General features: G+C 36.4%; 1 protein-coding gene across 4 annotated transcripts in view; it reads right to left on the reverse strand.

Annotated features, from left to right (window-relative positions):
* Tbc1d5 (TBC1 domain family member 5) overlaps window positions 1-27,713 on the reverse strand; it is a 454,960-nt gene that overhangs the window by 185,225 nt on the left and 242,022 nt on the right. For all 4 annotated transcript variants that reach the window (XM_059244171.1, XM_059244170.1, XM_059244173.1 and 1 more), the window contains 4 exons: window positions 9,125-9,233; window positions 7,632-7,721; window positions 7,461-7,535; window positions 5,271-5,338 (listed from right to left, as the gene is read on the reverse strand). In XM_059244171.1, coding sequence (XP_059100154.1) covers window positions 5,271-5,338; window positions 7,461-7,535; window positions 7,632-7,721; window positions 9,125-9,233 — 342 coding nt within the window. The remainder of the gene's footprint in view (window positions 1-5,270; window positions 5,339-7,460; window positions 7,536-7,631; window positions 7,722-9,124; window positions 9,234-27,713) is intronic.

Genomic DNA, 27,713 nt, shown 5'->3' on the forward strand with positions numbered 1-27,713 from the left:
AACCTTCTGCAAAGTTAGAAACAGTCTACATAGGTCTGTCCAATAGCTGTTAAGACTCATATGCAATTAATGTAAATGAGACTTAATTTTAAAATTTTATTCAAAATTACCTTAGTCACTGATACACGGTTTCTAACCAAGTGACTAGTACATATTTACAGTTTAAAAGGAAATTTTGCAATCATTAATTAGTCCTCAAAATGGTAAATGATTTTTTTTTAAGCGAGGATACAAAATTTTATTTGGCCTATATGTAAATTATAAAAAAGAGCAAGCTCTAAAATAAAAATATTGCATCTTTCAAAAAAAGTGAAATTGACTAACTGCATCATGTAGACTCACATAGGAAATAGAACTATATGAAATGTTAGTAATTACTGAGAATAAAAAAGATCAAAAGTTAAAAATTATGACCAGCAAATCTTATAGGCAAACAGGCAAATTTTAAATATGGCTGAAGTTAAAAGAAAAACACTAACTCAAAGAACTTTAATCATCTACTTTAGGAGACAGACTATATCTAACGAAAAGATGAGACTATTTGGCAAAGCTCATAGTATGTTAATCTGCAAATGGTATTATAGATGTTGTGTATTTTTAGAATAGACCTTGATAGACCAAATAACATACTTCTTTGGCATCTAGTATGAAAATGCTATTGCATCCTGAACTCAGTTATTTTAAATAATGTTAAAATTTAAAATTTCTAACATTGGAGCTTTTGATAAAAATGTGGCAATTTTTTTTTCAGAACAATTCAAACTCTAAATTAGAAATTCTAGAGACTGGACATTCTTTGATTTACCTTGTATCAGGGCTTTGTTTCTGTAATAAAAATCGGGATAGTTACAACTTCATTAGCCTGAGATAAGGAACAATTAATTTGAAATGAATATAAACCTCTTGAAGTAAAACTGAGTAGTGGCTTAAAATAGATATTAAAATAATTTAAGAGGAAACTATTTAACACAGTGAATATCCAGATCAAATAAATCCAACAATCAAATTGTCTTATTTAAACTCAGGTATATTTTTTTAAATGTGTCTTGTAAGACTGAAAAGACGTTAAGAAGTAGAGTGAGAGCTAAGCAACACTGATTGTCATTGACTATCAGTATCACTGGCCTTAAAAATTGGGTGTCAATTTAGCAATGTGTCTTGAGACCAAAAAAAAAACCAACCCAACCTAAGTCAAAAACCACCACCAACAAAACAAAATGGCCTTTCTTAGCTTTCTCTGGGTCTAGCCACAAGATGGGAAGTAGACTAGACGAACAGCAGAGGGCTTGGACACACGGCTTCCCCTATGGCACCAACTGATCTTCTGATTTCTTTTTTCTGCTTTCCCCTTAGACTGCTTTCCCCTAAGACTTGAACTTCTTACTGGGCACATATCATAGTTATTCTGGTATCTACCGTGTCTGAGAACCTTGGAGATTAATAAAAATGTTGTGACTGCATATGAGATAGACTTAAATAAATGTAAGACCAAAGTTAAATATCATATAAAAGTTACAGGAAAATTCAACAAAATGCAAAATAGGCACTTAAAAAATCCAAAGGGAAAGCCCATGAAATGTGTCATGGACATGGTGAGTAGCAGGGACCTGACAACAAGCAGTAGGTAAGTAGAATGCTAGGCACAACCTGTTCTTGGAATAATGACAGGAAATAACACTGTGAAAGGGAATTATATATGTGTTAGAGAAACTGAGCAAATCTATTTTTCTGTGGCCAAAGACAGTCACAGGTTTTAGATTATAAAGCAGTAGGATTATAAATTTGCTTTGAGAATAGTGATTGGACTGAGCATATGGAATGGACTGGAGTAGAAAAGATACCAAATGAGAACAATTAAACAACAGCCTATAGACACGAGGTTAAAAACTCCAAGCAGAGCAGTAATAATTAAACAGTACTAGTGAGTAAGAAAAACACATATAATAACCCAAGTCTGTGTGTCATCAGCCTATTTGCTCCTATCTTTAATACTGCATTGTCAGTTTAAGTCACTACCATCCTTTACCTCTGAAGACTCGGAATTATCTTCCAACAGCTGCTCGTTACAAATAGAGACGAATCCAAACTTCTTAGTATGTTTTAAGCATGGTTTATGTAGGGATTCCTATATTTTTAGATTTCCTTCTTTAAATTACTTAGTTCTAGCCATACATAACTTCACTGGGTTCCTCTCAACACTCATTTTCAGGGGGAATTTTTGAACAAGTGTTCCCACTGCCTGAAGTACTCCTCTGTGAGAGCTCTAAGAGTGGTCATGAAGGTTTGTTTTCCACATCTCAGTACAAATTTCTTCTTTTCAGAGATGCCTTCTCCAATCACCGTCCCTAAAGCCAATACAGCTCGAGCTATTTTCTCAGTACCTACTCACTGTTCTACGTTACTTCTCCAGAGCTGTTATCAACCTGATAACTCCCCCCGTTTTATAAGTGCTTATAGAATTCCTCCTTTCAGCACAGGAAAAATAAATCCTGTGATCACATACCTCTCATATCCACCAATGTCCTTCAACATAGGACACAATATATGTTTTAAAAACCCTAAATTCTTAAGCAACAACTTAAGAAAGTATAAACATCTCTGAGCTGCATTTTTTTCCCATTGTATTGTTCGTAGTTTTATAGATTCAATTGAAAATGATGGAGATCATTTCCATCACTAGGAGCTAGGGATGGTGGTTCATGCCTTTAATCGCAGCACTTAGGAGGTAAAGGAAAGAAGTTTATGAGTTTCAGCTCATTCTTGGCTTTGTAGAGAATTCAAGGACAACTAGGGCCTTGTTTCAAAACCAACCATCCACCACCACCACCACCAGATGCAAAGTGGTAATAATATTCAAGCTGTTAGACTTGGATGATTTTCCAATTTGGTGGCTTTAAAGTAAAACTAGTTACCCTACCTTCAATACTAAGTCTTCTGCAATTTTTTTTTCTTGTTCTTCAGTTTTTGTTTTGTTTTATTTGAGATAGATTCTTGCAACATGAACCAGGCTGGCCTAGATTTCCCAGAGATCTCCTTGTCTCAGCCTCTGTAGTATCGGGATTAAAGGACTGTGAAATTTTCAATAGAGAAGGCATGGCAACTTCCTTTAATATATATATAGAGAGACTTCAAGGAAAGCTAGAGATGGATCAGCCTGACCCCCAGCTACACTCTGAACTATAGGCTCTCCTAGACACCTACCTTGAATCTTGTACTTGCCTTCAAATATACTAGTAGAAAAAAAAAGGAAAAAAAAAAAAGAAAAATTAACTCTATATGTATTGATACACATATCTTATATTTTTGAGGGGGAAAAAAAAACCCCTAGAACACAAAACAAAAAACCAGAACAGTTAAAAAAACAAAGAAAGAAACAAAAAACAGGTTTCAAGAACTAACAGTTTCTTACATAGCCAGGGAGAAATAGTTGAGCCAAGTAAGCAAAATGATGAACAAAGTCTTACTTGGGTTGCTTATAACAATTTATACTCCTCTCTTATTTCATATTTTTTGACCACTCTGGACTACTATGGTGTGTGGTTCTAGACCAGTGCCATGACTTCTCCACTTCCATTTAATAGTTACAGAAAGATGAATAAAAATCCTTCCTCTGAGATGTAAAAGTTTTGACACTTTTAAAACACAAACACAGCCAGGACAGGCTCCAAAGCTACACAGAGAGACCCTGTTTTGAAAACAAACAAACAAACAAAAAACCCCAAACAACAACAAAACTCCAAACCAAATACTGCTACTATTTGGATAGTAACATGTAATTCTATGTTTTATTACCATGAAGTCTGTTTTTCAGACATTGATTACCAAAGTTCTTCTATGTTAACCCTAACCCTGTATTTTCAAAAGAATCAATATTTTCTATGGGCCTCATATGTGCTAACACAAAGGTGCTTTAGTTTCTATAAACTGGCACTACAGAAACCAATCACTGCCCTCTGAGAAGAACTTATTTTAAAAAATGGGTGACTCCTGAACTAACTGGGAGAGGCAAGATAATGAAAACGATTCCCACTTCACATATTAGCTGCAGTTTAGCTGATCTCTCAACTCCTGATTCTTTTGAAATATTGTCATTTTTAAAGCAGAAAATTCCATCTGTTGAATAGTGCAGGTAATACGGTAGTAGTTCAAGTCATCTGATTCTTCAGTGTTTTGGGACATACAAGAAAGATTTGAATGTCAGTAAGCTAGAGGCCTGACATTGTTATAGACAGAATTACAATGGAACACACTGGAAAAGCTGCAGAACATTACATATTTCTAATGCACTCTCCTGGAGTTTCATAGTAAGTGCAGTTACAATGATTAACTTTACTAACATTGTATAACAGCTGAAACACAAAGCTATCTAAATCACTACTTTACTTTGCACGGAGGCTGAGCATCCCTAAATTCAAAATCCAAAATCCAAAATTTTGAGGGTATTGAATCGATATTCAAGAAGTTTTGAATTTTGAAACATTTAGATTTCGGAATTTTTGAATTAAGGATTACTAACCTGCAAAGTCTACATGGACAGTCAAAATGACACTCGGCTCCCAAGAAATTCTAGCAAGGGATAATTAACCTTAAGTAATTACGCCATAAAAACTTTGTGAGGTAACTACTATTATCTCCATTTACAGAAAAGGACACCAATATAGAGGATATTCAGAGTAATTTGACCATAGCTATAACATGCATTACCTAGAACTCACACTCCATCTCTGAGGCAAATCCCAAGTATTTCACAACAGATAGTGCAGAAAGATGAGGTCTGATTTGTAATAGTGATAGGACATTTACTATGCAAAAAGAAGTGGTTTTTTCATATGAATACTGAATAGACTAACAGAACAGGTTATTTACACACCTGAATAGCACCCAGAGAAAAGCAAGAAGGATAATCATAGTAGACAGGAAGGAGGGTACAGAGTAATTTGGTTGGAAGGCAATTCAAATGTATACACAGAGATAAGCTGACCAAGTATTACCAATATAAATAATCATACAACACAAACCTTTCAGAATAATGTGAACTATCAGAAATTCATAAAGGTAACATTCTTTGGTTGATGTGTAGTTTATTTTGAATATTTTGAAATCTTTAAGACAAAAATCTGTAGAATCAAAATTTCTTTAAAAAAATAACTTTGCATTAAGCAAGTAGAATATTGCAGTCAATTAAGGTCCTCTATGGATCTCATATTGTCTTAAAATTACAGAGAAGTAACATCATTTTGAATTAGTGAACAAAACACAGCTCTACATACGTTCTTTTGACATCTTGCTCAATCATGGATCGCAGTTCTTTATCTTGAAAGAACTTGTTCCAAAGACTCTGGAAAAGTGAGAATAACCTAATTAAAACAATCTCACATTACTTGACTTTTATGACTTCAATTTAATAATTTAAGTGATTGAATTTATCCTTCTCAAAGCTGTCACTTTAGATTTCTCAGATAGGAAACCTCACAGAAATATTTTTATTAAAATCTGGTCTCATTCAAAAGCTTACTTTTTTTTTTTCCATTTCCTTCCTATATGCAGTTTTGAAATTTCATCATCTCTGTAAAATGAAAGGCACTTCCACTACTGTTGTCTAGTCCAAGAGGCATTTACATTTTCAAAATATAAACTTGGGGAAAGTCTAAGAATTACTTAGTGAGAGGGTAAGGTAGCACATACCTTTAATCCCTTCATTCTGGAGGCAGAGGCAAGCAGATCTGTTTGAGGCCAGCCCAAGCAAGTTTCAGTTTAGCCACGGCCATGTAGTGGGGCTTTCTTAAAAAAAAACAAAAGAACAAAACCAAGCATCTAAAAATTATTTAACATCTTATGGTACTATAGCAAAGAAAAATACTAATATATCTATAAAATGGGAAAAAGTATTTTTCTCAGTTAAATACACAGGTGTAGAGCAGCAACAAGTGGTAAGTTACACAGTCTCTGTTAAGTAAGAATTGTCCTACACTCCACTGCAATAAGAGCTCCTCCACAGTCACCACAGGTAGTTGCTTTCTTCTAGGGACAGTTCTGCCAAGTGTACACTTACTAAGGTGTTCCTTAGCTGCTTCCCTCTCCATTGGAACCCAGATACCACTATCCTCAGGGACACTCTTCTGTTTTACATTTAGTTCTTATGAGACCCCTTGCACTTCCCCACATATGCATGCATGTATACGCGTGCGCACACACCCATCCATTGACACACATACACACATGTCTCATGGATTGAACCAAGGTGGTCAGGCTTGGAGGCAAGTATCTGAAATTAATTTAATTTTGAACATGAAAAATTCTTAGAATGTGAACACAAGCCTATAATTAGCAGTTAATTATTCAGACTGAAAGTTAGCCAGGAACAAATAGACAAAGCATATATTTCCCTATGTTCTAATGGATTAATGTTTTTAATTAAATTAGCCAAATTCTGACAAATTTTCTACCAAGGAAAACCGAGTCCAAGAAAACAGGTAGCCAGTTTTTATGTTGAAACACAGCTCATATTAATGTCAACATGCTTAAAGTCAAAATCAAGTATAAAATTTAAAATAACAATGAAATATATTTTGGAAGACAACAGCCAACCTAAAATTAACATTCACTTTTCAAAAATAGAGCATTTCTACATTTAAAAAGCAAGAAATAATTTAGAGTACAGTGGATAACTCAAAAGAAATTGCTATGGTGTAGATCGTGAAAGCTTGCAAAGGCTTAGTGGCTTAGCGCTGCTGGGAGGTGGTAGCACCTTTAAGAGAGGGGCCCACGGGTGCTGAGTAGATTCCTCAGCAGGTGAGACGCAAGCATGAGAACCTGAGTTTGAGTCCTCAGCATCCACGTCCAAAGCTGAGCACGGCCTTATGTGGCTGCAACTTATGTGGGTGGATCCTAGTCAGACAGTCTAGCTGAAAGCAAGCTTGAGCTTTAGTGAGAGACCTAGTCTCAAGGGAACAAGGCAAAGAATTGACAGAGCAGGACACCACATCCACCTCTGGCCTCTATGGGTGTGTATACACACACATACACAAAATCAGGATTTAGGTAGTTAGTATTTAGAATAATGAAAACACAAGGCATGAAATAAATTGTTTACATAGGGATTTTCATATAAAGTAGCCTTATCCTATACAGATGACATAAATCATTAAAGCATGTTTTTCAGAATGAAAAAGGTTGGAAAAAGAATAAAGAAAGGGTTCAAGAGATGCCTTAGTAGTTAAGAGCCCTGGCTATTAATGCAGAGAACTTTGTTTGGTTGCCAGCACCCATATTGTGGCTCATAACCACCCATAATTCCAGTTTCAGGGGATCTACCATGCTCCTCTGGCTTCCAAAGGCACCAGGCACACACATGGTACACAGACATTACACGCAGGCAAAACACACACACACACACACACACATATAAAAAATAATGAAATAATTTTAAAACAAACAAACATAATAAAAAGGAACTTTACTCCTTCATCTTGTGAGAGGGGATTGTTGATCATCAGATCCTGTTGGCCAACAACTTTCCTGGGATTAGTGATATGCTGGTAAAGAAAGAGATATATCAGAAGATCAGAGGCTAGTACTTTAAAGTAAGCATATGAAAATAACTGCATGAGTTACATTGACTTTTTACTTACTATTTCTTTAATACTGCTATACCATGCTCTTAGTTCTTTAATTCTACTTATCCATTGACTTTTATCTTGAGGAAGAACACAAAGAAAGAGCTGTTGGGGGGAGAAAAAGAGAAAACTTTGTAAAAAAGAAACCTACTAAGTATGAAAACCAGGCTAAATAAGATCGTTTGAAAATTTAAAGAAAGACCCCATTCATGACATGTCCCATTCAATATAATCATTTCAATTCCCAATAATATGTTCATGTATATATAAAAAATATGGTTAGAATAGTCAAAAACTAAATAATCAATGGTTAAAAGCAAGAATTCAAAAGTTAAACCACAAAATAGATTTAAGCTTTCTTCAAAATTTATTCTAAAAAGGGAGGAAAGCACATGGAAGTTCACACATCTAATCTCCCTGGGAATGACAGGAAGTTACTGCAGGCAACACCTTAAGCAGTTCCTAGGATTTCATCAAGTCAGTGGCCTGAGGCCTGAAGGCTGAGGGCACCGAAGTGAGGCTGCAAGTTTAACAGCAGAGAATGTAATTTAGAACTGGCAATCAGCTTATCAAAATACATTCTTCAAATGACAAATTTGATTTAACTTAGTTTAATACGCTAATAAAGTGAATCCAGACTTAGGTTTATTTTTAGTAAACGAAATATACTTAAAGTTAAACAACAGGGAATGAGGGTGGGGCACTAATTTTGAATACAAATTTTCTAACAGCAGGTCTCCTGTCTGCCTCTAAAGAAAGAAAAATGTATTTTCATTATTAAATCTAAATGATTAAATCTAGAACTATATAATACATCATGTATGTCTTATTGTTTTGATGTGCACAGACTTTGCAATCTCAAATTATGCAGACAGACTTAAAAATACTGATAGAGGTCATTTAAAAAACAAGTCTACATCCAAATTCATTCATTTTAGAGAACAAAAAGGGCTAATTTTTCCAAAGCAATTAAAATGATGACTGCAGATCATCATTACCACTTTTGGTAACCAATGACCCTTCTCTCCGAAGGAGAATGACCCAATTTCCTTCTACTCTCCTGGTTGCTCTCCATTTTATGTTTCTAACAAAAGAATGTTAAGTCTTTTCCATGTGCTCTTTAGTAAGACAAAAGGAGAATGACTAGATGACAGAGACTCAAACTTCAAGCTTGCCCTCCACTATCCTGCCCAACTTCAGAACATCTGAAAAAGCCTCCTCTAGGTCATTTAATATCACTGCTCTGAAATGTTCACCATTAAAGAAATGAAAGAGTTACTTCAAAGGATTAATTTACTAGCTCCACTTGCCCAGGTGGTTCAACCTTATTAGTAAATGTCCTATGAACATATTATGAACATAAATGGCAAAAAAAAAAAAAAAAAAAGAAAAGAAAAGTTACATATCCTAGAAACTTCAGTGATCTCTGTGTGAGTAATCTTCCAGGGCATCAGGTAATGTGCTCATACACTGCTACCACAAACTGTAAATAAATATTTCCTTCTTACCTTCCAGCAGATGCTGCGGAACCTGCTGCTTCTCAGCTGCCCATTAATCCCCTTCTGTCTTATTGTTGCCAAGTAATTGTTGTTTACAAATAGTTCTTCCCATTCTTTCCTGTAGGAAAAAAACCAGATCAGTGGTGTCCTTTTGTTAAAATCCTTCTACTACAAGAGGAGTGTGCTACAAGAAACTAATTTTAAATAGCCTAAGAAATTTAACTTTTAAAATGCATATATTTAGGGGTGTTCTGTATCTGAACGAATGGCTGTCTTCTTGGACACAGTTCTTCTGTAGATTTAATGAATATGTAGATCGCTATAATTATCCTAGCTTCTGAAATATGTAATGTCTATGGAGGCTATTCCATTTCCTTGAAGACACTGGTAGTGTAGTTCAGTGAATAAGTAAGAAAAATGAGTCAATAAAAATATATGACTTATTTATCTAGTAACAAAAGTAACAGTACCTGTTTCCAAAATTACATAGGAAAGAAGTAGCCTGTTGGTTATACTGACTTCTCACATGAAATAACTCTTCGAATAATCCTATTTTGTTTTCTGCTAGGCTGGACAGTTAAATGTAATAGAATACTACCTTTTTAAACTATGCATGTTTCCTATTGAAATCTCCATAGCTTCCTTCTACATGATCAGTGTGAAAATGTTAACAGGTGCAGAGAAATTTCAAGAAAACATCAAAAAATGTAAGAGTCTCAGTGTAAAAACTGTTAAAGGCAAGCTTGAATACCTTGTAGTCTGTGGCTGAGTAGACAAACAACTGAAATATGCCTCACAGGCATGCAGGCACCAGGGGCCCACACCTGTGCCTCATTAATATACAAGTAAATCTGCTCTACTGGGAAGCAATTGGAAATTAATTGTCCCAAACCATTAACTGAGGTTGACTAAAGGAATCAGACCCACATTCCCAGCATCTTGCACCAAACTAAACAATAAGAGTCATTTGTCAACAGTTGAGACTACTGAGATCAGCTTCATGAAATTACCCTTAAATTCCATAATACTACAATAAAATTGACTTAAGATGTAAAATTCAGTATCAAAGCCAAAATCCCAGATACAATCTCTGAAGAAAGATATCCTAAAGAAGAAAGCTACTGAAACCTTAGAAACACAAGGCCCATAGTTATGGGCCAGATTCCATGTATGTTGGGAAAGGACACAAAATATCTATCTTGAGAAAATGTTATAAGGACTGGGAATATAGTTCAGTGAGCATTGCCATGGCATAGGCATTTCAGTCCCCAGTGTAGGTCACACTTTTTTTTTTTAAAGTGCCATAATGGCTAACGAATTCATGAATTTCCAACAGCTGTGGTTACCTACACAAGGCCTGCAAAGATCAATTCAGTTTAAAATTCCAACACTGAGTGGGGAGGGTCTCCTGAGGCACCCAAACCTAGCACTGGTAGTTTATGGTTGCTTGGGGAGAAGTGTGATGGTTATTTTTGGTTGTCAACCTGACTACACCTGGAATTAACCAAAACTTAAAAGCGGAGGGAACATCTGTGAGGAATCAAAAATCCAAACATCTTTAATTCAGATCTTTTGAGGTGGGAAGATATGTACACACAAACACACACACACACACACACACACACACACACACACACACACACACACACGGGGGGGGGGAGATTTATTCTGTAAATTCTAGAGACCCTTGACTAATATAGGCCACTGGTAGATTACGCATGCCCCAGTGGATGAATCTAGGCGCCTATCTAGGTGCCTACATGCATGTGCAGCACTAAATGAACTCAGCGGGTTAAATAGTAAATGAGTGTTTTTCAATTCCAATGAGTCCCACACATACACCCACGCTGTGTTTTTATCAAGTTCTTAGATATATTCAAAGATCAGATACAGAAGCACATTATAGAGATATGTCTCAGCTTGTAGCCTGTGAACAAAAAGAACAGATTTCAAATGTATTTTGAATCCCAAATTAAACTTAATTTGTAAAAAACAACAACAACAACAACCAATAAACAAATTAAAACAAGTACTTTCATGGCCTGAAAACATCAATAACTCTGGATAAGGAAAAAAGAAGTATGAGTTAGTGACTTTCAGTCTCTAGCTAGACTACCATCCTGTCAAGTAAAGTAGGCTTTTAAGGTTAAGTTATGTGCTCCTTAAATAATGAAGCACAATTATTAGGTGTGATGAATAAGACCCTGTGCCTTTACTGGTGCAGAGGAAAGGAGCCTGGGGCAAATGAATTTGAATATCTCTGAAATTTGCAATCATTTAAACCTATTCATACATATAGTTCTAATTAAGGTGTAGCATTTCAAGTTGAGAAAACCTCTAACAACAGAGGCACACAAAAGCCACAAGGTAATCTACTGTCTATTCTATGGAATAGTATTTGACCAATAAACTGTGATATAAAGTAATATTTATGCAGTGCCTACTAAGTGCTTAGCATTCATAGAGACACAACGGGGGTGTAAAGTTAGGGTAGTGGACAGACATATTTCTATAGATTGCTTTTGGTAAGATTGCCATTTTTACTATGTTAATCCTGCCTATCCATGAGCATGGGAGATCTTTCCATTTTCTGATATCTTCTTCAATTTCTTTCTTTAGGAACTTAAAAGTTCTTATCATACAGGTCCTTCACTTGCTTAGTTAGTGTTACCCCAAGGTATTTTATATTATTTGCAGACACATTTCTAAACCAACAATAGTAAAATTAACAAAGCTCTTGGGTAGAAGAAATGGTTTTATTATAATTAAAACTCCAAATATAAAATAATTCAAATCTCAGCTACTGAAATTTGATCTATCTGATGTTAAAGAGACTACAAAGGGAAAGATGTTCTAGAGGAGCTGAACCAAAATGAAATTTTTTAAAAAAGATTTATTTACTTATTATGTATACAGTTTTCTGCCTACATGCCAGAAGAGGGCACCAGATCTTATTGTAGATGGTTGAGTCACCATGTGGTTGCTGGGAATTGAACTCAAGACCTCTGGAAGAGCATTCTGTGCTTTTAACCTCTGAGCCATCTCTCCAGCACTATGAATTTTTTTTAAATAAGCATAAATATAAATGATAGACTTACCTGATCCTGAAGTTGGGGGAAAATAATATTAAATACTAAGGACTTGGTTGTAGAGACTTTCAATTTATTTAGCAAAAGTAAAGGAAAAGTAGTGAGCAAATTTTGCCTTATACTATATATTAGGAGTACAGGGCAGTAGGCAGATCTGAACAGCAAAAACCTGTCAATAATGCCACCAAATGATAAAAAGTTCATTGTAATATTGTAGGCAAAAATCTTCTTTGTTTGTTTGTTTTGTTTTTTCATACAGGGTTTCTCTATGTAGCTCGCTCTGGCTGTCCTGGAACTCACTCTGTAGACCAGGCTGGCCTCAAACTCACCGAGATCCACCTGCCTCTGCCTCCTGGGTGCTGGGATTAAAGGCGTGCACCACCACCACCTAGGCAAAAAACTTTTAACCCCTATAGAATCCAGTTTCTTTATGTGTCTTTAATTCCTCTTTTCAAATGAGAAAACAAATATTTAGAAAAATTAAACTACTCACAAGAGAAAAAACAAATCAATGTAAATTAGGAAAAGTACCCTTCTAGAACAAGTAAACTAAAGCAAAGCATGATCCAGACAGCACAAGGAAAATGATCTCTGTCAATTAAGCAGGAGAGAAATAAGATCTTATGTTTTCTCCTCAGACCTCAATTTGGTATAAGGGCAGAAGATAAGCTGTCAACACTTGACTGAGAAGATGTGATATGATCACAGTGAAGAATGACCTGGTACATTGACACATTTAAGGAGTCTTAATAGCCTGTTGCTCTTAACCTATGAATGGGGCTTTGTGTGACAGACTACATTCAGCCTGGCAAACCCACTAGTGGTGTCATTATTTATGTGTTATTCAGGCAACCATATCATTGAAAGTTCATGGGTGAAGCTTCCCTGTTGTATATACAGACGACACAATCTTTCAACAGACATCTTGGTCCTTTTATCTATAATATTCCCTGAGCTTTGGGTGTAGAAACCTAGACCTTCAAGAACGCCTTTGAAAAAAACATTAGTGCCACCAAGTGGCAAGTACTGTACCATTGCAGGCACCAGATCCCTAAAAACAATCAGCACTGAAACACTGATTAGCAGTGGCTGCCTTGGAATTAATTTGATATAGTGTTGACAAGAACTTAAAATTATGGCGTTGCTCCTCAAAGAGACTACTGTGAGTAAATAGAACTGGCCAAGTGTGTAGCAACTGTTCCTCAAAAACTCCAAACAAAACCAACAAATCTGTAAGGTTTTTGCAACAGTAACTGATGACTTCCCTTTAAGATTGAGTTCCATAGTTAGCCTTCTGCAATGGTTTGTTTTGCTTTTTGTTTCTGACATGGAAATCACTTTTCCTTTGTTTTGACAGAGCATCTCATTGTGTAACCCTGACTGACCTGGAACTCCCTATATAAAATCAAGCTATCCTTAAACTCAGAGATTCACCTAACTCTGCCTTTTGAGTGCTGGAATTAAAGGTGTGTGTCACTCCACCTAAACTAGGAAATTACTTTGAATGCTCAACGAATGAATACAGCTAGTGATTATAAAAATATCTATTTTCAATTAAAATTTTTAATGTACTTTCCAATATTTATATTGTGAAACCTTTTTTAAATTGTTCATACATATTTTGGTCATATTCTTTCCCCTTCCCCAACTCCTCCCCTACACACACACTCTCTGCCCACCCCATCCCATATTTTTCCTCTCTCTTAAAAAAGTCAAAGCTGCTGGGCGGTGGTGGCACATGCCTTTAATCCCAGCACTCGGGAGGCAGAGGCAGGCGGATCTCTGTGAGTTCGAGGCCAGCCTGGGCTACCAAGTGAGTTCCAGGAAAGGCGCAAAGCTACACAGAGAAACCCTGTCTCGAAAAACCAAAAAAAAAAAACAAAAAAACAAAAAAAAATAGTCAAAGCTGAAAGCAAAACCAAAGCCCCAAAACGCATGCTCACACACACACACACACACACACACACACACACGCACGCACGCACGCACGCACGCACGCGCACACACATAGAGCATACAAAGAAAGAGATGAAAACATGGAGTCAGTTCTGTATTAGACAACTAGTGTTAAGCATCAGACTGTCTAGTAGTGTGGTTAATATATCTAGTATCACTCCATTCAAGAAAATGGACTTCCCTCTCCAGCAGGCATTAGTTGCAAAAAACTTCTTGTTTGAACTTTTACAGGTCTTATGTATGCTGTTGCAGTTTCTAGTCCGTGTCTTCTAAATCTATTGTTTAGTAATGTTGTAACTGAAGTGATACATAATTATGTGCTAAATTTAGAGTAGAAAACTTTAATCAGTGATCCAGATTATGGTCAACTACAGAATATATCTATATACTAAGAAGAGCGTGTCATTTATATGATGATTTCTATCTGAATTTTTGATATTGTCTAGAGGTGAACAATGTCTCCATAGGAGTGACAAAAAACTCAAACAGCATACAATAAAATGAAATGAAAGTGAGGTGGGGAAACAAAACTCACACGGCTGTAGTAAGGGAAAGAGTACACAGACTACTGAGTAGTACTGGAGAGCTCTACTCTTTGCAGTTCTAATGACAATGGAACTGCTCAGGGATAAGAGAAGGGCCTTCACCGTGAAAAGCACAAGCTACAGAAAATGGGAAAAGGAACTGGAGGAGGATTCTCTGGCTTCTGGGTTGTGTGGTCAGAGTGCAATGGGATAGGAGGTCTCAGAGATGGTCATGGAGTTGTAAAGGGAAGGCGGATAACCACCATTACCTTGTTGTGATCAACAGAGTGTAATGGAGTCAAAGGGAAGAATGAGTGTGTAAAACCCCAGAAGCACGATGAAAGGGAACATTGATATCAAAGTGTTTGCACAATTTGATATTCCTAATGTATAGAGTCAGATTTTAAAATTTGTCCTATCATCTATGATCACATTTTTTAAGCACATGCAAAGGAAAAAGGAAAAAAAATTTAAATGTTTCTAATTTATAGAAAAACATACTAAGGATTTCTACCTGCAAAAGGAGTGTATCATAATCTCCATATTCTATGTAATGCCATTTAAAGGAATGACTTTAAAAATACTATTCAAACAGAACAAGAACCATCTTTGGATCAATAGAAATATGGAGAGTATAAATTAAGTATGTCAGCATACAACTATAGCGTGTGGCACAGGATACGGTAAGCTGCAACACTAGGTCTGCAGGTGCCAAGATCAGGCAGACAAACACTGATGGTATCTGTAATTACCTCATTTTTAGCTGAAATCACAGGTAATGAGGGAACTCCGAGTCTCTAAAAGGCAATTAGTAACTCTACTGGCTTTTTGCTTCCTCTATCAGGAATTCTGAAAAAGTTACTCTTATTTCAAGCCTTTCTCCCCTCTATAATGAAACATCAAAGTATATCACTCATACATATGTACATATATATAAAATGGAATGTACAATTACCACAAGCTTAAAATAATTTCTTCATACATTTAGGTAAAATATGGTCTTATGCAGTAAGGTGAGGATTAGTTTATTACATGGAGATTGCTAAAATCTATTGTAAAGTTCTGATTTCAGGTTTGGAATTCATGAGGACTGGAAATCTTGAGTCCAATCTTACATTCTCTAGAATATAAAGAACTAAATTAAAGTACAGTTGGAGACGCGTAGCTATAACACATTTATTCTTTATGTGATCTTAAATGCAAGGTCACATTGAAACTGGTGAATTCATTTAATCATACTTTTAGGAGAGGAATCCAGAAAAGTTTCATTAGAAGATTTCCAATTTTATAAAAATGTTATATATACATGTTTCAATTGAAGTAATAATAAAAATCATTATATTACTAATCAAAGGATCAGCATTTAGAGATGTGGTAAGAAAAGGCTCTCTTGTTAGACAATCTCCGTGATAACAACTGGAGTAACTTTGTATTTCATGGTGTACTGGTATTTCTCAACCATTTAACTAATATAGAAGGGAAAATTCTTTCTGTAACTTCTACTATATCTCCTGAACTGCCTTCCCAGTTGACCTCAGTTATTTGATGTTTGAGGTAACTGGTATGGGCTTGATATATGACTTTGAGAATATGACAAAGGAAGTCAAGGACTGGGGTGTAGGTCTAGAGCCTTAGGCCGTCAGGAGGCAGGAAACTTATGAGGTCAAGGGCAGTCTGAGCAGTACAAAAGTGTTTAACAATGAGGGGAGAGAATAAGACAGAGACTGAGAAGAGGGAGGGAAGATTGAGTGGCATATGATACACTATATAATACAAGAAAAACTGTAAGGAACACTCATAGTATCAGAAATAAATTATTTTCCATGAATTTTGAAATTGATATTTAGCAATGGATTTATTTAGCAAATGTTTATTTGAAATGGATGTTTATTTATTTGGCTTCTAAAAGCCAAATCTCTCTTAAGACATATATGTTTTCCAGGAGTAGAATGGTTTCTATGGTTATACACTTCAACAATGCATGTATCCTTGAAGTATCTTCACTCAAGAAGCCTACAATAACAGGGAGTGGTGGCCCATGACTGGAATCTCAACACTCAAGAGGTAGCGACTTGTGCATCTCTGTGAGTTAGAAGCCAACATGGTCCACATAGCAAGTTCAAGGACAGCCAGGACTACATAGAGAGGTCCTATGTGGTGGTTTATATAAAAATGGCTCATAGACTTGAATGCTTAATGACCAAGGAGTGGCACTATTTGAAAGGATTAAGGAAGTGTGCCCCTGTTAGAAGAACTATGTCACTGGGGGTGGCCTTTGACATTACAAGAACCCAAGCCAGGCCCAGTGGATTTCTACTCTTCGAGCTGCCTGCAGATCTGGATGTAGAATTCTTAGCTACTTCTCCAGTAACATGTTTGCCTACCTGCTACCATTCTCCCTACCATGATAATGGACAAAACCTCTGAAACTATAAGCAACCCCCAATTAAATGTTCTCTTGTTGCCATGGTCATGGTGTCTCTTTACAGCAATAGAATGGTAACCAAGAAACTCCCTTGTCTAAAATAAAGAAATAATTAAACAAACAAATAAATAGATAGATATGATACATAGATAGATAAATAAATGAATGCGATAAAGCAAACAAAATACGATATAAAACAGAACAAAATACTACAATGAATCTACCATCCACTTGACAACCTCCAAGTGAGCACTATCCAATACAATCTGAGGTGAAAAATATGCTTTGTATTCCTCTTTCCACCATAACAATTACAATTATATATATCAACCAAGCAGCTGCAATCTGGTTAGTACAAATGAAGAATTGCCTATTTTATTGTAATTTAAATAGCATCATGTAGCTCATGGTTCCTGAACTAAGCTCAGAATGTTTTAAGAATGCCATTCATACAGACATTCAGTTTTAAAACAAGCAACTATTATGGTTCAAGGGATATCAGGACAAAAACACATGTGACACAAACTCACATGGAAAGAAAACAACCATCAAACACTAAATAATACATGTGCTTAAATAGCTATGTACGTGATGTTACAACATGGTATTTAATCATCCTAAATGAATGATGCTACTGATAAGAACTAGGAGGCACAGGGATGCCCACTTCCTCCCTTCTGTCTATACTACATCACTCATTAGACCCAAGGATGTTCTGCCACAGCCACCTTCCCTAGCTCCCTCACACATGTATATGTTAAAGTTAGGAGAGAAAATCTCCATAGATGATTATATGTTTATAAGATATCAAAATGGCTCATGCTGAAAAGAACTAGGCCTAAGATCTGGGTCATAAGCCCAAATAAAACCAAATTCAACAACAAATTTAAAAAGAACCAAGAAAATATAGCTTAAAATGAAGACAAATGGGTTATATGATAAAATGAACTTTAGTATGAGGTCAATTGATGCATTTAAGTTAGTTTGCATTAGTATTTCTGGGAAAACAATTTCCTACTGTCTGTGAAAACCCAAAACAGAAAAACATCTCTCCACAAAAGACAGTGAGAACCTCACTCACTTACAGATCAAGGGCCCTGTCTACTGCACTGCATTAGAAACACTTCAGACTCTGCAAGTCTGGGGTCTTTAGAATTATGGTATGGGCTTTGCTGGCTTAGCATCCCAATTCAAAACTTTTAGGGCATTGTTAATACACAAACAAGGTTCAAATTTTAGAATATACCCTATTGAGGACTTTCAGAAAGAAAATATGCACACAGTATACTTACAAAGAAAAAGTATACCTTTGTTTGTTTTAGGAAAGGTCTCATGATATGTAACTCCAACTGTGATGGAGCTCACTATATAGACCAGCTTGACCCTTGAACTCAGACATCCTCCTGCCTCTGCCTTCTGACTGCTAGAATTAGAGACATGCACCACTAAGCCTAGCTAAAAATTAAAAATTTTTAAAGACACACAGTGATATTCAAGGTATCTGGCATGGCAAAGTTATATGAATCATAGCAGTGATTTTTTTTTAACTCAGCAGGAAAATGTTGAGATTACCAAGATATTCCCTAGATCCACGTGTAATTTTTCTCTGATGTTGTATGTACTTTGAAAACACAAAGTTCTCTGTCTCTGTATTAAGTAACAGTTTTGTTTTCATAGTTATTTGCTCTATTTTTAAATTAATTTTTGTTAGCATGAAGATAAATGGTTTAACTATGATTTTCACACGTATCTATCATTATGCTTTGTTCTTGACCTTTTCTCCATTTTGTTTTTATAGTGGATTTCCCTTATGTCTATTTTTGAAAGATTTTTTTATATGTATGAATGTTTGCCTACATGCATATACATGAATCACATGGTTCCTGGTGCCTGGGATCCACAAGATACTGGATACCCTGGAACTGGACTGACAGGTAGTTGTGAGCTGCTGGGAGCTGAACCAGGCCCTAAGCAAGAGCAGCAAGTGCTCTTAACCACCAAACCATTTCCTCAGCCCTTCTCATAACGACCAGGTTCCTTAAGGGCATACATTGATAGTCCTTTATCCTCTTTCTTAAAGTTTCACTGTCATAACTTCAGGTATCCCAGTCCACTGGCACTCTGAAAGTGTAAAATGGAAGCCTTCCAGAATAAACAACTCATAAATGTTATGCCACATAGTAATTAGTGGTGCAGTCTCACACTATTTTGTCCCATCCAATCCAAATGTCAATTATTGCTCTGTCCTGTGCATCTTCATCCAATATGCTATATACATCCACTAGTCACTTAGTAGCTGCCTCTGTGATCAGATTAACTGTTTCGGTATCCTGATGATTTTCATTCAAGGGTCCTCTTTTTACTTAATAACGACTACACAGTTCAAGAGTACTGAAGCTAGAAATTCGATGATGTCAAGAAGCTAAGAGAGAAAAAGGTTGTGGCTTAGTGTATAAAGGAAATGAACATGTTTTAGTTGATCTATGGTAGGGATATATAGATCTTCTGTATTATGGTTACAAATGTCATCTGTGGATGTAGGAGCAAAAAAAAAATGAAGTTCCTTCTTTAAGTCCCATCAGGAGCCAAGTGCACAAAATTGGGCCAGATCATTGTATTGATTATTTACCCCTCTTACCCTCCCTTAAACCTCCTGCATGGAAAAAAGAGTTCAGCCTATTTAGACAGAAAAGACAGAATTAGACATGGTATGGTGAGGGTCGGGGGAGGAGACCTGTGGACAGAACAAAATCCAAGCGACAAGAAGGCTGTCTAGTTCTAAAGCGGTAGAACTCTGCTGTCCAACAGATTTAACATTTTTAAAGATTTATAACTCTAACTTGAACTCTAATTTTAATATACTACTTTCTCAAATTATACTTCAAGTAAGATACTTCAAATTACTGATCAAATAGCTAACTGATTTTTTAACAGCATATAGCTAAACATTATAGCATGCACATATACTAACAGTGACCTGTAGGGCTAACAACAGGTGTTTCCGTTGTGAACTAAAGAAAAAGCAGTCATGTATCCAAGGGAAGGGACTCTCAGTGTAAGGGGATTCTGTGTAGCTTACTCTCTGGTTACTTCATGCTGGTCTTCACAAAGATAAACATATCCACATGCTTATATGAAGGGGTTTACATCTGATTATATAAGTAAACCTAAAGCCTGCCTCTTGATAATAAAATAGGTTTGAAGGAGTTTCTGAAAAAAGAAAATAAATAATTGTCCCATACAAACTCAAACTAGTGTGAGCTGTTAACATAAGGCTACTGTCTTAGTTAGGGTTTCTATTGCTGCAATGAAACACAATGACTAAAAAACAAGTTGGGGAGAAACGGGCTTATGCTTCAGCATTGCCGTTCATCACTAAAGGAAGTCAGGACAAGAACTCAAACAGGGTAGAATCCCAGAGGAAGGAGCTGATACAGAGGCCATGGAGGAGAGCTTCTTAGTGGCTTGCTCTTCATGGCTTGCTCAGGCCACCTTCTTATAGAACCCAGGACCACCAGCCCAGGGATGGCATCACCCACCATGGGCTGGGCCTCCCCATTGATCACTAATTGAGAAAATGCCTTACAGTTGGATCTCATGGAGGCATTTCCTCAACTGAGGCTTCTTCCTCTGATGACTCTAGCTTGTGTCAAGTTGTCGCACAAAACCAGCCAGAAGAGTTACAAATAATTAAATTTTTTAAAAGTAGGACATATTTTTAAAGCTACAAATGATCAATAATTAGTTCAGAGAGAGAATATATGGATCAGTTCAACTAACATAAAATAAAAACATCCTGATAAGCAATGGAAGCAGAATTGCTACAAGTTGGAGCCAGCATGGTCTCCATTGCAATTTCCATGGTGGTCAGGAATACAAAGAGACACAACAAAACAATACAAAGGCCAACCATCACCACAACAACAATAAAATTCTCATTGTTTCAAGAAGATATATTAAGTATAAAACTGTGAATATTTTTTTCCTTGGTTCAAAGGTAGCCCCAAGGACGAAGATTAGGACAATAGCTCTGACACTGGACCCCGGAATGAAAGGTCACACTTTTTGTTTGTTTGTTTGTTTGTTTTTTCGAGACAGTGTTTCTCTGTGTAGTTTTGGTGTCTATCCTGGATCTCGCTCTGTAGACCAGGCTGGCCTTGAAGTCACAGAGATCCCCCTGACTCTGCCTCCCGAGCATTGGGATTAAAGGCATGTGCCACTGCCGTCTGTCAAGGTCACACATTTTATGGTCAGAAAGTGCCCTTTAACTCTGAAACTTGTGGTGCTTCTTCCATGAAATGAAAATAAAATTATCAGATGGATGTTAAACATAAGATTAAAGAAAAATCCCTCCCATAAACTATGTGTAACTGTATGTAAATCCAATTCTTAAAATACTAATATATCTTCACATTAGAAAGATAATTTTTTTTCATGAAACAAAAATCAACTTCAGCAAAAGAAAGATGATTAAAATCAAAAGGAAATTAAGAAAAAGAAAGGAAAGCTGAAGTAATGACAGTGTTACCTATGGATGTTAGATAAGCAAGTGGTATTCCACACATCTACTTCATAGGCAGGCTCCTTATGTGTTATAGTTGCTGTTCAAAATTCAGTGTCAAAAATGAAGTAATTAAAAACCAGAGCTTATTTACCCTACTTAAGCTCACACAATCAAATAAAAATAGAGATTAAGTGGTAATATTTGGTCTGTGGGTCATCTTAAAACTTATTTCCTGATATCTTCTTTAATTTCTTTCTTTAGAGATTTAAAGTTCTTATCAAACAGGTCCTTCACTTGTTTAGTTAGTGTTATCCCAAGGTATTTTATATTATTTGTGGCTATTGTAAAGGGTGATGTTTCTCTGATTTCTTTCTCAGCCCTTTTATCATTTGTGTATAGGAGGGCTACTGATTTTTTTGAGTTGATCTTGTATCCTGCCACATTACTTGAAGGTGTATATCGGCTGTAGAAGTTCCCACACCCTGATAGAATTTGTGGGGTCACTTATGTATACTATCATATCATCTGCAAATAGTGAAAGTTTGACTAACGACTCTGAGATACCACCTTATACTTGTCAGAATGGCTATGATCAAAAACACTAATGACAGTCAATGTTGGAAAGGATGCGGAGCAAAGGGAACACTCCTCCACTGTTGGTGGGAGTGCAAACTTGTACAACCACTGTGGAAATCCATATGGCGGTTTCTCAGAAAATTGGGAATCAATCTACCTCAAGACCCAGCCATATACCCAGAGAATATACCCAGAGAATGCTCAATCATACCACAAAGTTACATGCTAAACTATGTTCATAGCAGCATTATTCGTAATAGCCAGAACCTGGAAACAACCTAGATGCCCTTCAACTGAAGAATGGATTAAGAAAATATGGTACATATACACAATGGAGTACTACTCAGCAGAGAAAAATAATGACAGCATGAAATTTGCAGGCAAATGGATGAAACTAGAAAATATCATCCTTAGTGAGGTAACCCAGACCCAGAAGGACAAACATGGTATGTACTGACTCATAAGTGGATTCTAGATATAAAGGAAAGAACAATCAGACTGCAACCCACAGAACCAGGGAGGCGATATAGCAGGGGGGGACCCTAGGATGACTGTGGCTTATAATAAGCTTTGGTTTTATTCAATTACTGGGCAAGCCTCAATGAAACATTTCACTATTAGAATAAGAATTTATACTGTATCAAGCTGATAATAGAAAAATAAATAAATAAAAATGAAAAGAAAAGTTTAAAACAACTGATTTCCTAAGTCACCTGTTAATTCTAAAGAATTCAGAGATTGTATCATGCAATTATAGATTCACAATAAAATACAGGCAATACCACACAAGCAGCACAGCAGTCCTCCAGGAATCCTAAGGGAATCTTCATCCTCTTCTACTTCCTACACAGTGAGACTGCATTAAGTAATGGGAACAGCAAGGTCAGAGGGTTACAAGATGACTGGGTAGAGAGGGAGAAAGACGAAGAATTTAGGCTGTTGGCTATTACACTTGGTACGCCAACAAATTCATCTCTATGAGCTAATATATATTCTTAAAAATAAGCAAATAGGCAAAATAATATTCTTACAATGTTATCAGAATATGGATTTTTTTTATTTCAAGTGTCCAATAGCTTTTGCTCATTCTCTCTCTCTCTCTCTCTCTCTCTCTCTCTCTCTCTCTCTCTCTCTCTCTCTCTCTCTCTCTCTCTCTCTGTGTGTGTGTGTGTGTGTGTGTGGTTTCCTATTTTAATTCACAGAGCACCAGATCTCATTATAAATGGCTATGAGCCACCATGTGTGTGATAGGAATTGAACTCAGGACATCTGGAAGAACAACTAGTGCTCTTAATTTCTGAGCCATCTCTCCAGCCCCACTCTGTGTTTTTTAAACCAATGTTTAGTTATCATTTCATTGAGATACAGGACACACTAACACATAAATGTAAAAGGTACTGCCTGAAATTAAATTCTCCGAGTTATTGGTTATAAATGATATGCACGAACATCTTTGTGTTAAATTTTTGGCTTAATTTTTAAACTTAATGATTGAAGAAAGTTCACAAAAGATTTAACTTTAAATACAAAAACCATATCTACAATTTGGTAGACTGAACGAGGTACAGAACACACCATTTTGAGAAAAATAAGCAACTTTGGAAGTGTTGATAATGAAGACAAATTACCTTTTTTTTTGCTTTCCCAAAAGAGATGAAGCAAGATACATAAAGGTGGAAAATTCCCTTTACTGCTTCAGTAAAAGTTCTTTAAGAACATAAAATACAGTATTTTTAAGAAAAAATTAAAAACACAAATAAATGTGACTTTTTATTAATAATAATTGGCTATGCTAATATACAATTACTAATAATTAAAAAATCATAATATAGCCAGGCATGGTTGTACACATAAACCCCAATAATCAGGCGGCAACTCCAGGAGGGTGCAGTGTCTGAACCCTGTCTGAGCTACTACACAGCAAAACCTTGACTAAACAAGGCAGGAGAAAAGAGAAGGAAGGAGTAGAGGAGGAAGCCTGTATGTGTGTGGGAGATTCAAATTTTCATAAGACTTTTAAGTAACAAGTCATTCCACTAGCCCAAGTGTGTAATTTATTAGCCCTTTAAAAGGCACACACAAGTGTTGTGCAGTTTCCTTTTTTTCACCCAAGTAACTCATTTATTTAAATTCCTAGGATTCCTAACTAAATCATTACAATCTTCGGTTTAGTGGGTAAGACTTGTAACTGAACTCTTTTTGTACTCTGAATATGTGCTGCTCCCGTTAGTTAATAAAGAAAGCTGCTTTGGCCTATGGCAAGGCAGAATAGAGCCAGGCAGGTATTCCAAGCAGAGATAGAGAGAGAAGACCGTGGAGTCAGGGAGACACCAGTGAGCCACCCAAGAAGCAAATGTGAAATCAAGGGCAAGTCACCGGCCACGTGGCAATACACAGATTAACAGAAATGGATTAATTTAAGATGTAAGAACTAGCTAGTAATAAGCCTGAGCCATAAGCCAAACAGTTTGTAATTAATATTAAGCCTCTGACTGGTTATTCAGGAAGAGGTGGGCGGGATAGATTCATCATCTACACTGAACATCAAAGGTTTTCATTATTTTATGTGGCTACTAAAGTCTGTACCATTGCACCTAAAAATTATTACTAGGACCTGGGCAGTGATGGAGCATGACTTTAATCCCAGCACTTGGGAGGCAGAGGCTGGGTGGATCTCTGAGTTCAAGGCCAGCCTGGTCTATAGAGTGAGTTCCAGGACAGCCAGGGCTACACAGAGGAGGACAGTCTTGAAAAACCAAAACAACCAACCAACCAAACAAACAAACAAAAAGAGAAATAGAAAAGTAAAAAATTATTACTGGAAGATTATTCAGTTGTCAAAATCTAGAAAAAAAATATTCCTGATTGGAAAAATACTCATAAATGCAGCTAGGTAGAATTAAATAGAAAAAAGTAAATAAATTCAATGCTTTACCACTGCATACACAGAATACGGAAAATGAGAATCAAAGATCTTTAAGCTATTTATACAGGACAACAAATGAAAATTAAACAATATTTCTAGTTTCTAAGAGAATATGAAGTAACTGGTCTGAGATTTTCTAACCAAATTGACTAGTAAACCCAATTTATAGTAGGTTTTTGGCTATATAAACCCAACCTAGGTCTTACTGATATATGAGGTGAAAATGGAGTTTTTTTCTATATTAGAATTATACTTTAAAAGTCTGAAAAAAGCACTACATTAACTCAACAATACATATTCTCTGAACTTGTGTAGAACGCTATCTTATTATTTCTTTAACAGAATATTTAGAGATATAGTAATGAAGTTTAAATATGTTCACCTTCTATTTACTTCATAGGTCACTGTTATATCATCTAACAAGATAATTAAAATCATGCAAGCAGCTGTTACTGCAGCTACACACACTAATGTAACGGTCTGTATTCATGTGCTGGCAACAGGCTTGCTTCTTCTGGCAAAAATGTCAGCTGCCCTTCTACAAGGTGGCTGCCTGCTACAGAACCGGTTAGACATCTTCTCCAGACTTACTGTCTTCTCTCAGCCTCTGCAAGATTCTGTTTGATGGTTACATGTAGCATGAATCTTAAAAGTTCCTATTAATAAAACAAACCTGGAGCCAAGTATTGGGGTAAAGCTGGAAGATCAGAGAGGCAGAACAAGCCACAGCTAACCTCACCTGGCCAACTTCTCAGCTGGTCTTGTTTCCTCAGACTGGAAGCTTCTGTGCCTCATCCCAATGGCTCTCAGCTGAACTGCTGCTCGAAAGCCTGAAGCTTAACTAGCTAAAAGCTTAACCAGCCAAATGTTTCTAGTTTCTGGTCCTCATGCCTTATATACCTTTCTGCTTTCAACCACCACTCCCTGGGATTAAAGGCTCACTTTCTGGGATTAAAGGCGTGTGTCACCATGCCTGGCCGGTTCTAGTGTGGTCTTGAACTCACAGAGATCCAGAGGGATTTCTACCTCTGGAGTGCTAGGATTAAAGGTGTGAGTGCCACCATTTTCTAGCCTTTGTATCTAGTGGCTGTTCTGTCTCTGACCCCAAATAAGTTTATTAGGGTGCACAATATTTTGGGGAACACAATACCACCACAGTTACATTAGAAATAAAAATCAATGTCTGACAGAAGACATTAACATTGTTCTTTAAAAAAGTATAAAATATGATCAATAAAATCAATGACATCTCAGTTTTTAGAAATTTTCCATTTTAAATGGTTAGGAGATATACAATCAAATTTTAACCAAAACCTCTAAAACAAGGCATTGTGTAATAATCTTTCTGGTGCTCTGAGAGTTAATTACAAGTATGTTCTATTTGAATCAATGAAGAAAAATGACATGAAGATACAAATGCCAAATAAAACTTGGCTATTTTTTTTAAAAAGTCTATATAAGCATTAGGCTCACAAAGCTACACTTAGAGTCCCCTGATTTTTATATTTCAGAACTTAGTTGTTCAAGTTCCAGATATCAACCCGTGATTTTAATAGTGCAACAACTTCCCCTCACCTTTAACAGTCATAGATTTTGTTTTGTTTTGGTTTTTGTTTTGTTTTTTGAGACAGGGTTTCTCTGTGTAGTTCTGGCTGTCCTCGAACTCACTATGTAGTCCAGGTTGGCCTCAAAATCACATAGATCCACTTGCCTCTGCCTTCTGAGTGCTGGGATTAAAGGTATGTATCACCACCACCAGGCTGTAGAATTTGTTACACAAAGGTAATGGGAACACTGTGTCTCAGAGATGGAGCTTCATGATTCCTTTAATTTGGGAATGGTGGTACAAGCCTTTAATCCCAGACTCAGGAGGTAGAAGCAGGCGGTTCAGAGTTCAAGGTCAGCCTGGTCTACATAGAGACTTCCAAGACAGCCAGGATTACATAGATAGACCAAGGCTCAAATTAGACCAAAAAAAAAGCTATTTTTTTCATTATACAACCAATACCAAAAGCTTGAAGATGATGACAGTGACGTTTGTTGGAACAATAAAAGCAATTAATATTCAGCATTTATCACTTGACATTTCTCATAACAACTACATTTTATTATCCTCACTTCAAAGTGTAAACACAGTATAAGGCTTGTCCAAAGTCATCAATGCATTTGCAATCATTATTTCATCCCATATTCAATATTTAGATATTTGTTAAAGTAACCAACAAACACAACAAACTATGAACTCTTGAAACTTGCTAATATAACATTACAATAATACAAGAACAAAAAGGGAGATTATAACCAGGCCTGTTGTATCAGGCCTGGATTTTAGCTACATTGAAACTTAAGAAGTTCAAGGTCAGCTTAGGTCATATAATGAGATCTTGTGTGCTGGAGATATAGCTTAGTCTGGAGTGCTTGTCTAGGATGTGCTAGCCTCAAGCCAGTTGTTAAGTAAAGCATAACCATGCTAAAACCCACAGACCTAGAGACACTAAGTAACAAGGAGAGTTCCAGGGGGGAAGCATGGATCTTCCCAGGAAGGAGAAATAAAAAAGATTTTGTGGGTAGACTGGGGGCCGATGGGGATGAGAATAG

The sequence above is a fragment of the Peromyscus eremicus genome, chromosome 16_21 (genome assembly GCF_949786415.1).
Source record: "Peromyscus eremicus chromosome 16_21, PerEre_H2_v1, whole genome shotgun sequence".
Classification (NCBI taxonomy): Eukaryota; Metazoa; Chordata; class Mammalia; order Rodentia; family Cricetidae; genus Peromyscus; species Peromyscus eremicus.